The sequence below is a fragment of the Anas acuta genome, chromosome 5 (genome assembly GCF_963932015.1).
Source record: "Anas acuta chromosome 5, bAnaAcu1.1, whole genome shotgun sequence".
Classification (NCBI taxonomy): Eukaryota; Metazoa; Chordata; class Aves; order Anseriformes; family Anatidae; genus Anas; species Anas acuta.
Genome location: NC_088983.1, coordinates 48,743,341 through 48,760,086, shown reverse-complemented (window position 1 = coordinate 48,760,086; position 16,746 = coordinate 48,743,341). Strand labels below are relative to the sequence as shown.

General features: G+C 41.2%; 1 protein-coding gene across 2 annotated transcripts in view; it reads left to right on the top strand.

Moving 5' to 3' along the window:
- Positions 1–4,312: 4,312 nt before the first annotated feature.
- Positions 4,313–16,746, top strand: part of ABTB2 (ankyrin repeat and BTB domain containing 2) — a 143,018-nt gene continuing 130,584 nt past the window's right edge. The window contains exon 1 of one of the 2 annotated variants that reach the window (XM_068684627.1): positions 4,313–4,484. In XM_068684627.1, coding sequence (XP_068540728.1) covers positions 4,472–4,484 — 13 coding nt within the window. In that variant the 5' untranslated portion in view covers positions 4,313–4,471. Of the gene's footprint in view, positions 4,485–7,876; positions 8,991–16,746 lie in introns of those variants that run through there. The other variant, XM_068684625.1, reaches the window with a different exon arrangement.

Here is a 16,746-nt window from a genome sequence, read left to right as displayed (position 1 = left end):
GCAACCTTCTACCTATATAGGATGTGGTAGTGGAAACATGATACATGACCCCATGGCCAGGTAACTGAGATTATTGCAAGTATCTCCAGGGAGTTATTTGTACTGGCAGCTAATCATGTATAGACCTGTTGTTATAGTAGAGCTTGGTAGGTAGGTAACTATAAAAATTTATCCTAGTATAAGTCTACAGCTGGATGTTAAAAAATAATAGCTGATAGAATCTGGAGAATAGCATCATTATTTGCAGCTATTTTGGTGAAGCACATAGTGTTCCATCCCTTTCACTTGATATGATTTCAGATAGTATAATACTATTCCCTCCATGAACTGGTAAGAGAATGTGTCTCCAATGCTCCTTTTATTCTTAAACAGTGTTTCTTTTGAAGATGCCTTCACCTTTAAAATATGTGCCAATGTAAGCCAGGCTGAAAATTAAATTAACTAGAGGTATTTAAAGATGAGAGGATTCAGTGGCAGTGCTGGAAATGTTAGCGAAGAGAGGAATTCTAAATGTAGACAAGAGGGTGTGATTTTGGAAAGGGGAAGTTGTGCTGAGAAGGGTTCATCTAGGTGTTCTTCACATGTGAAAAGCAGGATTTGTAGAATCACAGAATTGTTGAGGTTGTTGAGATTGGTTGCAATTGTTGAGGCACCTCTTGAGATCATCCAGCCTGACTCTCAAAGCAGCATCAGGTACAGTAGGTTGCCTAGGACCACATCCAGTTTATTTTTGAATATCTCCAAGGATGAAGACTCCACAGCCTTCCTGAGCTACCTGTTCTAGTGTCTGACTACCCTCACAGTAAAAAGAACTTTTTAATATGTTTAAATGGATTGTTTTATTTATTTATTTATTTATTGTATTTTGGTTTGTGCCTATTGCTAATTGTTATTTTCACCAGGCACCACTGAGAAGAGCTTAGCTCTGTCTCTTTTATTCTGCCTCCTATGAAGTATTTATGAACAAAGACCCACCTCTACTTCCCTAAGGCTAACTAGTCCCAGCTCTCTCAGCCTATCCTCATATGACAGAAATTCCACTCCTTTAATCATCTTTGCATCCCATCATTGGTCTACCTCCTGTATGTTCATCTCTTTCTTTCAGTGGGGAACCCAGAACTGGACCCAGCACTGGTGTGTCTCACCCATGCTGAGTATAGGTGAAAGATACTCTCTCTCCACCTGCTGGCAATTCTCTTCCTAACAGGGTGCTGTTGGCTTTCATTGCCACAAGGACGCACTGCTGACCCACGTTCACTATGATGTCCACCACGACCCCATGCTTCTGCTGTGCAGTGCTTTTTTCCCAGCTGGCCAGCCACATACTGGGGCCCGCAGTTGTTCATCCCTCAATGCAGTACTTTGCACCTACCCTTGATGAACTTCAAGAGATTCCTATACGACCATTTCTTCAGCCTGTCAAGGATCCTCTGAGTAGCAGCACAACCACTTGTATCAATCAGTCCTTCCATTTTTTCATCACCTGCAGAACACTGCTAGTAACTGACCTCCAGCTGGAGCTTTTAATGCTGATCCCAACTCTTTAAGTCCAACAGCTCAGTCAGTTTTCAATCTATCTCTCTGACCACTTATCTAGGCCATACTTCATCAGTTTGCCAATGAGGATGTTATAGGAAGAAGTGTCAAAAGCTTTGGTAAAGTGAAGATGAACAACATTAGCTTCTCTTCTCCCATCCATCATGCTAGTCATTTCATCATAGAAGGCTGTCAGGTTAGTCAGGCATCATTTCCCCTTCATAAGTCAATGCTGGCTACTCTAAATCATTTTCTTTTCCTAATGTGTTTGCAAATGGTTTCCAGGACTGTTTGTTCCTTCCACTTTCTGAGAATAAAGGTGAGGCAGACCAGTTTGTATTTCTTTCAATCTTCCTTCTTGCTCTTTTTGGAGGTATGAATGACATTTTTTTATGCCGGTCCTCAGGAACCTTCCCCTAGCCACTGTGACCTTTCACAGATAATGGGGAATGGTCTTGCAGTGACAGCAGCCAACTCCTTCAGCACTCATGCGCACAACCATCAGATCCCAAAGACCTGTGTATGTTCAATCCCTAACCTCATTCACCTCTAGCTAGAGTAAGTCTTCATCACTGCAGACTTTCTCACTGGTCTAAGGGACTGATTTCTTGTGCTGGTGTATTGAAAGTGTCCTCTTTGGACCTGATATATATGCTGGGCTCATGATTAATACAGTACACCTGAGGAGAAAAAAAAAATGGAGAAGAGAACCTTTAAAGATTAATATTTGGATTGTAAATACTTGTTTTAATATTTCACTACTCTGCTGTGATACAGCTAGTCTCTCCTCTGGGTCCACATGTTTTCTAAGCCTTCACTGATAGCTTTTTCACGGTATTATCAGTTGAGGATCCATGTCTGGATATCTTTCCTTCTTATAAAATTTCCCATAACATTAAATAAACTGAAAGAAAACACTGTTGCGTGATACTTCGATTGCTTGACAGTCTGAATTACCAATATTAAATAACATACACAGACTTGTATGGCAATGGCTGCTGATACATATTAGTTGTTTTTAATGTCTCCTGGAGGAGCAAAATGAAAGCCGGCCAGGTAACCCGTCTAAACAGCAGCAGCAAAACAATTTTTTGTTCATTTCAGGAATATCTTCTCCTAATGCAAGTCTCTTCTCCTAATATACATATGCACAGAGATTTCACTCAAGGTTCCTTCTTGCTCTAGTTATATCTGCCACAAAGTGCAGCTTTTGGAAGTAAAAATTATTAGTGCGTGTGTGTGTGTGTAGGGGGGGGGGTTCTAAATGTTTCTTATGCTTTTCGTATTTGAAGATGCGTTAAAAACAGGCTGTATAAGATCTTAACCAATTCAGTTTTTCAAAATTGTCTTGCTTAATATTTGCTATTGGTTGTGATGACTTGACTCCTTATTTCTACACAGTTGGTAATCATTTTTAACGGTTGTGACTTCTCTTTCATTACAAATTATAGTAAAGCTAACCAATGCTGATTTTCTATACTAAGCATGCATTTCTTAAAGAAAAAATTAAGAGTGATCTTTTGGAAGAGGAAGTTCAGTTTTGACTGAGAGTCTTAAAGATATCAGTGAGGCAAGATCTGGGAGAACAGATAACATCTTTTATTAGTCTAACTGGTGCAGGAGAAAAACATAGGTAGGATTTTTTAGGCAAGAACATTTCTGTGGAATTGTTAATAGCAATTAACATTGTTAATTGTTTTAGTCTAAGCTAAATCACAGATCAAATTGTGAAACGTAATAGGTAAGGTTTGTTACCAACAAGCCTGAAGATTTTTTCAGTACAGTCTCTGTAGAAAATTTCAGTAAGTTTTAACTACCTGAAGAGTTTACACAAGAGATAGTGTTATTTCTGAGGATTTTGAAGAGCAGAGGATTGGCATAAGATTCTATATGTTTGTGGGTTTTTTTGTTGTTTGTTTTTTGATTTTTTTTAAAAAAGAACTTTTATTCTATTATTTTGTAAAGATTCTTTTTATTCTCTTTTTAAAGTTTAAGTATTACTACCTAGTAAATTTACCTATGAATTATCAGCTACCATATTCTGATGTTTTCCATATTGTAAGCTTTGAAAAGGTGCTCTGCATCAAAGTGGATGGGGAAGAACATTACTTTTTTACTTAGGAAAAAGTCCATGTGGGAAGGTGCACTTGATACCTCCATTATTACTTGCTAATAAAGGAGGCTGGTGAGATCAGAAGCTGATGTTTGGTAATTTGCTGGAAGGGTCTCTCAGCTGCTGTTAGGCAATAAATTGAGGACCTTTACTGGATAGAGATTTTGCTACATATAGAAAATGCACCAGATGTGTGTTAGCTCTTCATCAAAGTTGCTTTGAAAATGTGCAGAACATATTCCCGTACCTGCAGTAGACACTTTGGCATTTGATTTAGACCTGATATGTAATTCACCAGCCCTAGTCACATTTCATCTCTTCTTTCTCCTCAAATGTTCTGTTGTATGGGCTCAGTCTGATCTTCAGGTATTGGGCAGTATCTGTTATCAGACCTAGGTTATTAAAAATATTTTTTAACCATTGCAGGGAAAATGTAGTTAAATAGCTACATAAGGAAAACCTTTGTACAGTGGGGGCAACAGAATTAACACTTTCTTGAACAGAAATAGTAGTGTAAAAATGAAATTTCTAGCAATAACCATCACAGCAGTTAATGTCCCGGGGAGAAGCCCAGCTGGCTGTTGGGCCTCTTGGCTAATTAACAGTCACCACCAGGCACAGCTGCAATAAATAAGGCTTGGAAATGGCTCCCCTGCCAGGTGCTCTGGAGGTACTACTTCAGGGTTTTGGTTACACCATGTTAACAGCTTTTCTGAGTGCTGTGTTGAGGACAATTGTAATCCTATTTTATTTTTTTCATTCTTCCCCACTGTTGGAACAACTTGACTCTTCTTTACTTCAGAGTGATTGAAATTAGCTCACATGGGACTTGCTGGTAAGGGAAGTTTTCGCTACTCGTTAGCGTGTGCATGAATGTTTTGTACTAGAAGAACATTGAATGTTATGCCTGGAAAAGTAATAGATTAATATAGCTATTTTCTGCTTTAAAAAGTATTGATTTTGAGTCTTTGGTACAGGTTAAATTTATTGGAGGTTTACATTTACTTTAAGTGTTATGTTTCTTTAAATAAAAAAAATACTACTTAAAAATGACTTTGATACTTGCCAAATTGCTATCTCTGTATCAGAGAAAGATGATGCTTTTCAATTCTAACTAATTCTGATGTGCTTCAGCATCTGAGTTCTTTAAATGAAAGAATGATGAAGAGTGTGGTGGTGTTTTTTTGGTTTGTCACAGGATTTCCCTAGTTAGATATTTTAAGCCTAAATTTCTAGAAATCCTTTGATATTTTCTCTATTCTTAATGCTTCAATTTTAGAGAGATGTGATTATAAGAAAATCTGTTGAAAGCTGACTTCTGGTGTCTGGAAAAAATGTGATTACTAATGGCTCCAGTTTAAAAATATGCAAAAAGAATACAATACTTGTTGTGTCTTATAAATCAAGATGTGCTAACTTGTTTTTATCAGTGCTTTGAGTATGCAATTTTCATTTTTTGGTATTGTCTATTTGAGTTAGCCAGTATAGTAATTGCTTTCTGGAAATAAAACTTAGTTTTCATAACAGTTTACAGTTCAGTTATAAACACAGTTACAGTGTTCAGTTATAAACACCGAAAGCAAGCTATTTCCTTTTCCCTCATATAAAGAAAATAATTTGATTGCTTCCTTCAACTCTCTTCTTCTTTTAGCTGTTCTTAGAAAACTATTGCAAAATTGGCTGTTTCTAGTTTTGTGATAGATAATGAATTAACATTGGAAAACACAGAACATGTGATGATCTTGTTCTGTCGAGGATAAGTAATACCTGTGAAACTGGGAAGTGCTAGTAGAGAACCCATATTTGTCTAGTCCTCTTTTTTATTTATATTTTCTAAAACTTTCATTCCAGGAAGTTTTGTTTTGATTGTGTTGGGAATCTTGGAGCTTGAAGCTCTTACAGTAAGGAATATCCCATCCCCTGTACTCCTGGGGGGCTTCTGTTCCATGGTTTGTCTGCTTTGAGTAAAGGTTGGTGATAGCTTTGCAGTAAAGGGAGAAAAAGATTTATCAGGCAAAGTATTATTGTATAAGGAAATACTGCACATGAAATTCTAGGAGTGGCCAGTAGTGTAACTCCTAACAACGAGAAAAAAACTCCCCTAATTCACGAGGGGATAGAGAAAGCAGATGTTGCTGTGAAGTTGGAGGAATTTTGTGTTGTTAAATTACTTGGACTGGTAGGAATAACAAACTGTGTGGGAGTATTGGAGAAGTGTGATAAGGAGAATAGAAATGGTTTGTAGAAATATGTCAAGCTGTACAGAAATAAGCGACTGCATTTTTCCCAAATAAAAATCAAGTTCATATTGGCCAACTGTGTAGCAGCTATCCATGGCAATGCATGCCTGTGTTTGTGATAAAAGAAGTCACAGCCAGTATATAGAGCAGTAGGATTTTGGGGATTTTGATTTTATTTTATTTATTTTGCAAGTGGGCATCGTGGAATAAAGCACCAAGGCCTTCTAGTCTGAAAGAGATTACAGAAGTGGTTTTCTCTGCCTGCTTCCCACTCACATAAGAGTTCAGCGTGAAAACGGGGGCAGAGGTGAAAGGGAGATATCTGTCTGACCCTAAGGGTTGGAACAAGGAATTAACAAGGAATTCCCCTTCGTTTGGAGAGGTGGTGGAAAGATGTAGGGGGTTAGGACATGAGTGCCTTGTGTGGCAAGTGAGCAATACAACCTTAGCAGCAATGGTCTGAATGGACCCAGACACAAGTGGGAACCTAGCAAAAGTCAAGGTTAAGAAGCTTCCAGTAGCCCATGGTACGTAACATATGGGATGAAGTACAGATGTAAAAGTGGAAAGATAATGTTTTAGAAAAAGTATAGTGATTGAATGCACTGAAGGCATGAGAATTAAACTGTGTACTTTGAATCAGTACTGCCTGGTCCTACATTCCACGTGCACTGTTGGCTGTGTTGTCTTTACCAGGCTAGAAACTCTTATCTACTGTGCTCAAGCCTGCAAAATATGACAAAAATCACAGAATTGAAGGGGTTGGAAGGGACCTTGAAAGATCATAGGGTAAAAATTGCAGAGTTAGCTTTGATTTCTAAAATAACAGAGTATTAGAACCATGTAGGAAAAAAAAAAATACCTATTTTTGAACCATCAGTGGAGCACAAATGAAGTGTTGAAGCATTCTGTTTTTTGTTTTTTTTTTTTTTTTGATAAATTGGAATGACTTTAAGGAGAGAATCATGTATGGCATTTTTAACACAACTTATGCTTCACGTGGATGTTTTTTATTTAGGGAGAAGCCCTGAATAAACAGAGCTCACCTATAGTTGGGCTTAGATCTAAGAAAGATAAAAGAAGATGCAATGTAGAGAAAGTGTTTTGGGGATGAACTGGTTGGAATTTCATATACCTTTTTAAGTACTTTGGCTTCTAATATGAATGGAAGCTGCTAACCCAGCAGGTGGGGGGGAGGGAACATGATTTTTAACCGTGTTCAAAAATTTAATTTGTGTACAATAGCAGTTCTGATGTATTTTTATTGACACTAAGCATATATACTGCAGTACAAAGATTGAAAACAAGATCCCACCAAAGTAAGGCGTTAAGATGTCGAGCTAGGAAATCTCTTGTATCCTAAACAGGAGCCGAGTCTGTGGACCAGTATAGTGCCAAGCTGGTCAGCAGCAGGGTCAGCTGCCTCTGATGTACAACAGCATTGGGCTGTAGGTCGGCTTGCTTACCGAGGTGTACGCAAATACAATCCTTCTGCTTCATCTATTGCAAACTCTCATTAAGCGAAAGCGTCTCTCGCTGTGAGAAGGCACGGCCGTTTCACCTGCTCCACGAGCGTGACTGTAAGATCTTTATTTCTGAGTTCTAAACGCGCTTAGGGCCGGGGGTGCCCAAGAAGAGCTACCGGGCAGGGAGCGGAGCGCCGGCCCGCGCCGTGCCGCCAGGCTGCTGCCGCCGGGCGGCGCCCTCGCCCCGCGCAGCCGCTCCGCGGGGGGCCGGGCAGTGCCCGCGGGCAGCGGGCGGTGCCGGGCCGGGCCGGGGCCGTGCAGACGCCGCCCAGAGGCAGCGCTCGGGCCCCTGCGCGCCGCCTCCAGCCCCGCAGCCGCTGTCCTCGCGTCCCCTCGGCGCCCCGCCCGCCCGGCCTCATTTGCATAGCGCCCGCCCGGCTCGGCTTGGACTGGCGGAGCCGCGCTCCGCCGGCGCCGCCGATTGGCGCGTCCGGGCGCAGCTCATTTGCATGGGGCGGGGCGGGGCGCCCGGCGGAGCGGCGGCGGAGAAGTTGAGCCCGAGCCGCCGCGAGTGTCCCGCCGAGCGCCCCGCGCCCCGCCGCGGGCAGGAGACGGCCGGGGGCGGCCCCCCCGCGGCATGGAGGTAGCTGCCCGCACGGCTCCCGCCCGCCCCGCTGCTCGGCCGCCCCGGGGGCAGGCGGCTCCGGCTCGCTAGGGATCCGCTGCAGCCTCGCCTCGTCGCGCTGCCGGCGCTTGGCTCGCCAGCCTTTCCTATGGCTGGGATATACAGCTCTACTCTGAAGACCCTGGAGGATCTGACTCTGGACTCTGGTTATGGGGCAGGGGATTCCTGCAGGTCCCTTAGTCTCTCCTCGTCCAAGTCCAACTCCCAAGCCTTCACCTCTTCTCAGCACCGAGGCAACTGGTGGTACTACTCGGGCTCCATGAACAGTAGGAATAACAGCTGGGATACAGTGAACACGGTTCTGCCGGAGGACCCGGAGGTTGCAGATATCTTTTCCAAGTGTCCTAAGCTGCCGGATCTAGAGGAGTACCCCTGGACCGATGAAGACATCGGAAAAATACTCCGAAAAGTGAAGGGAGATGGAAAGAGCAGGCCCTTTTCTCAGGAAGCTGTCAGGCGACTCTCCCAGTTACTGAGGCGCGCCCTGATCCGCATCGCCCGGGAAGCTCAGCGCCTCAGCGTGATGCACTCCAAGTGCACCAGGTTCGAGGTGCAGAGTGCCATCAAGCTCATCCAGAGCTGGTCACTGTCGGAAAGCTGCGTCCTGGCCACGGTCAAGGCTCTCTCCCTCTACAGCATGAGTGCTGGAGATGGGCTGAGAAAGGGCAAATCGGCTAGATGCGGCCTCACCCTCTCTGTGGGGAGGTTCTTCAGGTGGATGGTGGACACTAGGATCTCGGTCAGGATTCACGAATACGCGGCCATCTCTTTAACCGCTTGCATGGAAAACCTTGTAGAAGAGATTAAGGCTAGGGTTTTGGCAAGTCAGAGCCCCGACGGAGGAGGAGAGATCTCAGCTGAAATCCTGGAGATGGTTATCAACAATGATGCTGAACTTTGGGGAGTGCTGCAACCCTACGAGCATCTCATCTGTGGGAAAAATGCTAACGGTAAGATCCAGCCCTTATGATTACTCTTCTTCACACCAGCAAGTTTTGTAGTAAAGTAGCTGGTGTTTATGGATTTGGTTCTTCTGTTTGTTTGTCTGTCTTTTCACCTGAATTGCACCTAGGTAGTGGTTTGTGCGTGCATAAAGCAGATGTCTTCACCAGGCACCAATGATACTGCTTTCTTCTTAAGGTGTATCAGTTTCTATAAGGTGCCGAAGTGATAGGAAACCAAAGCCCTGTTGACTTAACAGATGTCTTCTGACTTTCTACCAGCTGCTGTTTTGAGTGTTTCTGCTATAACTGGCATGTGAACAACTTCTCTGTGCTCAGAAGAAGAAATGTGCATTACAAGCCACTTTCCAGAAATACAGTTATTGGTTTTTAAACAAAATTTACTTGGGCCTCCAACCAGTGCGTAATAAGTTACACTGACAGTTTTGCAGTTTCCTCTTGAATATGTTATTCCCACATACAGCCTGGAGAGGGAAAACAACATTGAGATCTTTTTTCCTTTGCGGTAGTGAAATTCAGTTTCTGAGCAAAAACTTATAACTCCATGTTACTTAGACTTCCTTCTAGTTGAGCAGAAACCTGTGTTGTAATTACACTTGTGTAATAAATGAGAGCTTGTGCTTGGCTTGCCAAAGTGAGCATGTAGAATGGTGCCTCAGTAATGAGAATAACATAGCATTAAGATACTTACCTCTGTAATTTGTTTAGAAAGCAGACTTTTTGAGCAGTTAAGCAAATAAGCAGATAGAGGAATGTTGGTCTCTTCCAAGGAGACTGAGGAGCAATTTGAAATGCTGAAGTCTTGCTGTTTCTGTTAAGAAGCTGCACAGTTTATTTTTCATCATCACACTGAGGAGCACCATATTTTTTATTTTTTTCCCCTGGAAAATTTAGAGGAATGTGATTTCTGAAAACTACCCTGTTTGCCACACAGTTTCATGACTTTTGCTGGCCTTGAAGTTACAGTCAGGTGTTCCATGCAGAGTACCTTCCTGGTTTAACTGTGTGCAAAAACAAGTGTCCTCTTCAAATGATGATCTCACAGTGAGAGACAGGTAAAGGAGCAGGCTTTCTCTGAGCAAGAACGATGCCTTCAGTGAATGCTGCTAATGAAACACTTAATCAGAGGAGGGTTGACTCCCTTGACTTCTGCTTGCCAGGTGCATTGACTTCCTGCTGTTCCCCACATCCAGAGAATCCCGCAGCAGTTCCCATCACTAGTGGATAGGTGCAGCGACTCTCAGTGCTGCAGTGTCTCCGCAGTGAGTCAGCCTGGTTCATTGGTTTATCTTTACTGCGTAAGAGGATGGCTGCCCATAAACCCTCTCTTATGTGCTCTGCCTGCACTCTGTCATCGTAGTGATATTACCAAATATATGTGAAATAAATGCAAAGAGCTCTTGGTCTTGGTACAAGATGTAACAGCAAAAGTCAAACCCAGAGATCTACTTCTTGAAGTACAAACTATTTGATACAAGACTATAAAGGAACGCCTTCTGCCAATACACTTGTCATAATCCTTTGTGTACCATGGGACTATTTGTCACCAGGTGCAAGAGTAGGACTATGTTCCCTCTCTTGTTCCTCATCCGTGGGAGCTGGAGTAAAATATTGTGGCTCTATAAAGTGAAGCATGCACTCATGCTGTGGGCTGCTTAGTGCTTCTGTCACGCAGTTTCTGTGTGTAAAATGGAGAGGAAGAGTCAGTCCCTCACAGAGCTGCTGCTTTTTATTATTATTATTATCTATCAAGCGAAATCTTTCTTGGAAAAAGTGCAATGAATGGAAGCTGTTGTTCAATGGAAACATGAGTGACTGTGCAGGGAAATGCTTATAAATATTCAAAACACCAAATGGTCAGTTATGATAACGCTTGCGTGGTGTAATACCAAGCAGTCATCGGCCACAGAAGGGGTTGGCTTCTGTTGCCTCTCTTATTGTTCCTCTCTTTCAGATCAATTCTGTCAATAATTGAATGCATTTTTTTTTTAAGTCTGAAAATCGAATAAAGTGCACATGAAGGTATACTATGATTTCCTGTGACAGTCTGTCACTACTACTTTACCTGACACAAGTCAGTGAATCTTCTAAATGGCTTTCTTTGCAGTTGTAAGACCACAATATAGGCTCAAAAAGCTTGAAAAAACTTTATTCTTTCCTCCCATAGGAATTGTAAATTAGTAGCATTCATGTTCTCCACAGTGCTCTCAAATGATTTTGTCCTTTACGTTAATTTAAATCTGAGTTAGATCTAGTGGTAAAATAACTGGTTTTATTCCAGTGAAAGGAACAGTCTTTACTGCTTTACTGTCATCTTTGTTTCTTTTTATAGTAAGAACATTTTAGTGGAGTACTTGTAAATTCTGAACTTGGCGCATGTTTGGCGGGTTTTGTTTTATAGTACTGAGTTTGATGCTAGAGATAAAAAGCTCTTAGAGGTTAAGTTTCAACTCCAGTCAAGCACTGCAGTCTCTGGATGCAATCCTTGGCAGTGTACTGCACAGAAGATTGTGCTGGATTATCATAATGGACCTTTCTGGCATTAAGATCTATCAAATACAATTTTCATTATTAGATCAGGGTAGCATGCTTCCTTGGAGTCTAAGAAACAGTAAGTAAATAGATAAATCTTTGTAAATTCCCAAGAGACTGAGATTTAGACCTGGATTCCTTCTGTGATTAATCTCCCATCAAATAAAGTAGTCCAGTTGCTATTCTTAATGACTTTGGAGGCTGAAAGCTTAATATTTATTATAACAAACGTTCTAATTAACACCTGGTGTGTCAAGAGTAAAGCTGAAAACTCTGTAAACGCTTAAGGGGGATTTTAGTTTTATTTTTAGATAAATAATAATCTGTGGTTTGTTTATTTACTTTACCCTTTCTGTGAAGCTGTTCTTTAATCAACTATTTGTAGCGCCTCTGAGGTACTTTCTGCTGTTGGTGTGAGTTCTGACTTTGTGCTTGAGACTCAGCCTCTGCCTGGGAAGGAGGGATGCCATCTGAGCTTGTGGCCGAAAGGAGGTCTGTGAGGCTCTCTGGGTATATGGGCACCTCCAAGGGCTAAGTCTTTTCAGACAGAATCTGGGTGACATTGCAAAAATAATGTAATGGAAGTTGAAAATGAAACATCTTTAAAAGCAACAGAAATGATAAGCAGCTACTGAACAACGTAGCAACTGGAACATTAAAAAAAAAAAAAAGCCATATGACTTAGAATATTTTTATTTTATATTTTTATATACTATATATAAAATATTTTATATATACATTATTATATGCATTATAATGTGTATATATAATATAAAAATATGTGTATATTTTTAAAATTTTATTTTCTACTTTAAATTAGGTAGAGATGTACAGGTATGATATGTCTTGGTAAAGCAAAAGTAGAGAATGCAGCCAGTGGTTTCACAGGGATTTTGACACTTTCTAATTTGGAATATCAGAGTCTATTCATTTAAAATTCATTTAAAATGTTTGTAGTGAGATGAGGAGAAACATGAACTTACCTTGGAAATGTGATTCTTCAACTTGATGTTCCTATATTTGACTGATGCACGGTTCATTAGAACCTGAACTGTCAACACTTCAAATGCGTTTTGATATTACTGCCCTATTAACTACAGCACTTAAGTTGTACTGAACTCTCTGGTTATTGCCGAACACTACTGTGACAGCCAATACACCTGCTGTGCTATTTAATGCATCAGCACATCCCGATGTTCTGTGGATATAAGTGTTGACAGATGTTGCTTGGAAAAAAAGGGGGGGGATTTAACTCAATAATGCTGTTTTTTCACATAGCTCTTAGCTGAAACACTTGTAAGTCTCTGTGGATGAACTAATCAACAAATTAGCCTGTTGATTGCTCAGCCAATGAGCAGCAGAAATTGAGTCTGAAATAAGCTCTATGTGTGTCTTGAGATGTTTTTTCTTTGAAAGGGGCAGAGGGGGGAAAATGTATAACCTTTCCTCACAGGAAAACTGATTTGAACTTGTGTAGAACTAGTCCAGGGATGAGTCCGCTGCTCTCTGTGATACTAAACACCTTGGAACAGTCTATCAAGTATCGAGTGTGGGGGTTGACTTTGGGCTTAGGATCTGACTAACATGATTTTCTTCTCTATTTCTCACTGCACTAATATCTTAAAAATTACAGCTGATTTTAACTTTGGGGTTGGGGTTGTTACGCCATTCTTAACAATTACTTGTTACAGTTGTCTAACTGGTCTGAAATAACTTTTATTTCAGCGTACTCATGGTACTGTACCAAAATCCAGCGCTGAAAAAATAAATCATTGACTTTTCAATAAACGTCTCTTTTGTTATCTGAATTGAACAAAGTGATGTGCTCATAAAGAGCCTCATCAATTTTAATAAGGTATCAGCTTCACAATTACTCAGAAGAACTGCGTGTTGGGAGGGTGCATTTTGGGGGTGGAGAGCTGCAAAAGCAATCAATAAGCTAAGCTGAGTAGAAATACAAGGTTACTACAGCTGTACCTCAGGTTGTGCGCTAATCGTTTAAAAAATCACCTCTTCTGTGTCATATCAGGGTCCAACAGAAATGCATACATCTTAAGCAGTGGTTTGAAGCCGCTTGGTTATAGCTGTGAATCACACAGCTGTGTCTAATCTCTGCTCTGGCCTCCCCTAATACCCGCTCAGTGTGCTTAGTAGATTGGGGACAGGAACTCATTTGCACCTACTGGCAGGCTAAGCAATTTTCTGTTAACGGTGCACTGGATGAAAGCTTCCAGTGGGCTGGGGACCTTTCCTGCCCGTGCTACCATGAATAAATGGCTTTGGACTGGGATGCTCTCCTGTAGTGCCCCTGATTGCATGGGGGCCAGGCTCAGGTGCAGGGGGGATAAAAAGCCTTCAGTCCCTCCTCTGGTACAGACAGGAAAGCATCCTTTAGGTTTCTGGCCATCTGGCAGACCTGCCAGCACAGTGGCTGAAAATCTGGAAGCCTACAGAAAAAGTGACAAGTGATAGGATGAGAGGAAACAGTCTCAAATTGTGCTGGGGAGGCTTAGATGGGATATTGGGAATAATTCCTTCACAGAGAGGATGATCAAGCATTGGACTGGGCTGCCCAGGGAAGTGGTGGAGTCCCCATCCCTGGAGGCATTTAAGAGACGTGTGGAGGTGGCACTAAGGGGCACGGTTTACCGATGGGACTTGGTAGGTGACGGTTAGACTTGGAAAACATCTTCAAGATCACCAGCCTAGCTGGTTCTATGATTCTGAAATGGCTGCTCACTCTCCAGCCTGCACGTAGCACGTGTGCACTGGCCCCGCTGTGTCGCTTTTGCTCCCTGGGTCTGGCTGAGTGCGCCTGTTTCTGTGCGCATGAGCTGGTTGTAGCTACAATTTTACTTGGATTGTAGTGTCATTCGTCTCTGTACAAATGTACCTCCAGCATACCTCATGTGCTTCTACTTCTGCATACTCAAGAGCCTGGGTTTAGACCCACAGACCCATAGGGACAAATTCTCTAAGCTTGACTGTTGGTACTTGCATATACATGTACATGCTCTCGTCTCCTATAAATGCAAACCACTGGATGCACAATTAAAAATACAAACATCTGCAGATACACATCTTGCTTATGTTGAGGGGGAGATGAAGTAGAGCTAAAATGCCTGTTACTTCTTTCTTTATAGTGGGTTTTTATGTATTTACGTATTTTTCATTTACTGAAACAGACAATGTAGTAATGCTGCCTCAAATTAATCCTTCAAATTGCTGATATTACACCATGGCAATAAAATTTGGGTCCTTTCAATTCAGTTGGTTGAAGACCAAGTGTTGAAACTCCCTCAGTGTGTAACTACTACTAGTGAATGCAGATGTTTAGATTTCAAGTGGAATCAGTGTTGGTGCCAGCATATCCCTGTTAAACCGGGGAGCCAGGTCTGTGCAGAAGAAACCTCTGGAGAAAAAGGTCTACTCCCTGTGGTGTTCAGGCTGGAGTCTGTTGCTGTTTGAGTTGCTGCAAAAGCCAGGGGTTTGAACTGCCTTTGAGACCAAGACAGATTTTTTTTTTTTTTTTTTCCCCCTTGGTATGTGAAGCCTGAAGTTACAGCAGGGTTTTGGTTTTCCATTTCAGATGAAAAATCAAACTGCTTTAACTCAAGGTTTAGCAGTGAGTGCCTGCGCAATATTTAGCATGCTCTTTCATTTTTTTGTGGACAGAAAAATGCGGAATGAGCTTTGAGTGCTCATTTTCTGAATCGTAAAATATTGTGTAGTTGATCTACATATCTTCTGTTATTGGAATAATTTAATGTAAATTAAATTGTCTTGTCTCCTGTCTAGAAAGTCTCACAGCATGGTCTGCTGTGCTTCCTCAACCATGCCACTAGAGTGATCTTTTGTTTTGCTATTATTGTTTTATTCATATTCTTTCTTTTTTTTATATATATGTATATATATTCACTATGATTTCTCAGGCAATCTGAAGCCTAAGCTCAACTAATCCAGGGAGAGATGATGATTGTCTGTGAACTTCCCTAATTGACTTTTATCATGACAAATATCCTCCTCTTTCTTGAGAAGATAAGCACTCGCCCAGTGTATAATTGTCATATATATTATTCAGAAATCTTAATCCTACCTAGTTTGGGGTTTTACCAAACCTAATTTTAGTTGTAACACGGGGAGAGAATGAGTTCTGAATAAATCGTGTTAATGGGCTTGAGGTAAGCACTATTTTTTACACTGAAAAATCTTGTTTGGGTGTTAATGTTGCTGTAACACTTTTGTGTTCTAATAGCTTATTTCTGCTCCTGTGCCTAGTATGATTCGATTAGTCTAGGTGCTCGTCCATTTTGAGCTTCCGCCTCATCTGTTTCATTTTTCTGTCCCTCTTGCTAGCCTGGTGTTACCCATGCAGTGCGTGGGTATACAACACTGAAAGGCAGATGTTTACACTCATAAAGCCTTGAGTTATACAAAATGCAAAAAGTAAAGTTCTGAAAATACTTTCCCAGTAGTCAACAATAGATTATGTGATGTTCATTTACGCAATTACCAGGTTGCAGAAGGGCATGTGCTTAGGACTGAAGGAACTTCAGAAAGGAAGTTCAGAAGTGCGTGTTTGCACTTGGAAGCTTAAACCCAGGATCTTAATGTTGAACTTCTAAGTTTTGTTTTTAAAAGTAATTCATCTTACTGCAATGTAAAAAATAAGTAAATAAATAAATAAGGCCAAAGGAAATATTAGCATTCACTGTGTTGCTGTGTTGTCCTTAATGTAAAATATAAAATCAACAGGTGTTTATCTTGAGCAATTTGTCTGTTGTGCCAGCAGAATTTAAAAGGGCAAAAGAGGTTTCTAAATACAATGAATCCACTAGCTACACTGTGTCCAGCAAGTTCCTCAGCAACCTGTATACTTCTGAATGTTTGGAAACAAGGTCAAAGTAGTTCTTTCTTTTGCTTACATTTTAGCTCTCATTTAGTAAATGCTGAGCTTTTCAAGTCAATATATGTGGTTGTTATTTATTTATAAACATCTTTGCATCATTACAGGCTCAGGAGTCTCCAGCTTTGCAATCTTACCCTCTGAACATTGGGGGGAAAATACCTCATGTAGTAAGGTCAGCTCCACAAGTCAACATGAGAAAATGCTCGTTTGCTCTCTCTGAGCTGTGAGAACACAGGGTGATAGATGAAATCAAAGCAATCGTTTCTGATGCTCCTGTTTTATTTGGATTAGCTTCCATGTTGG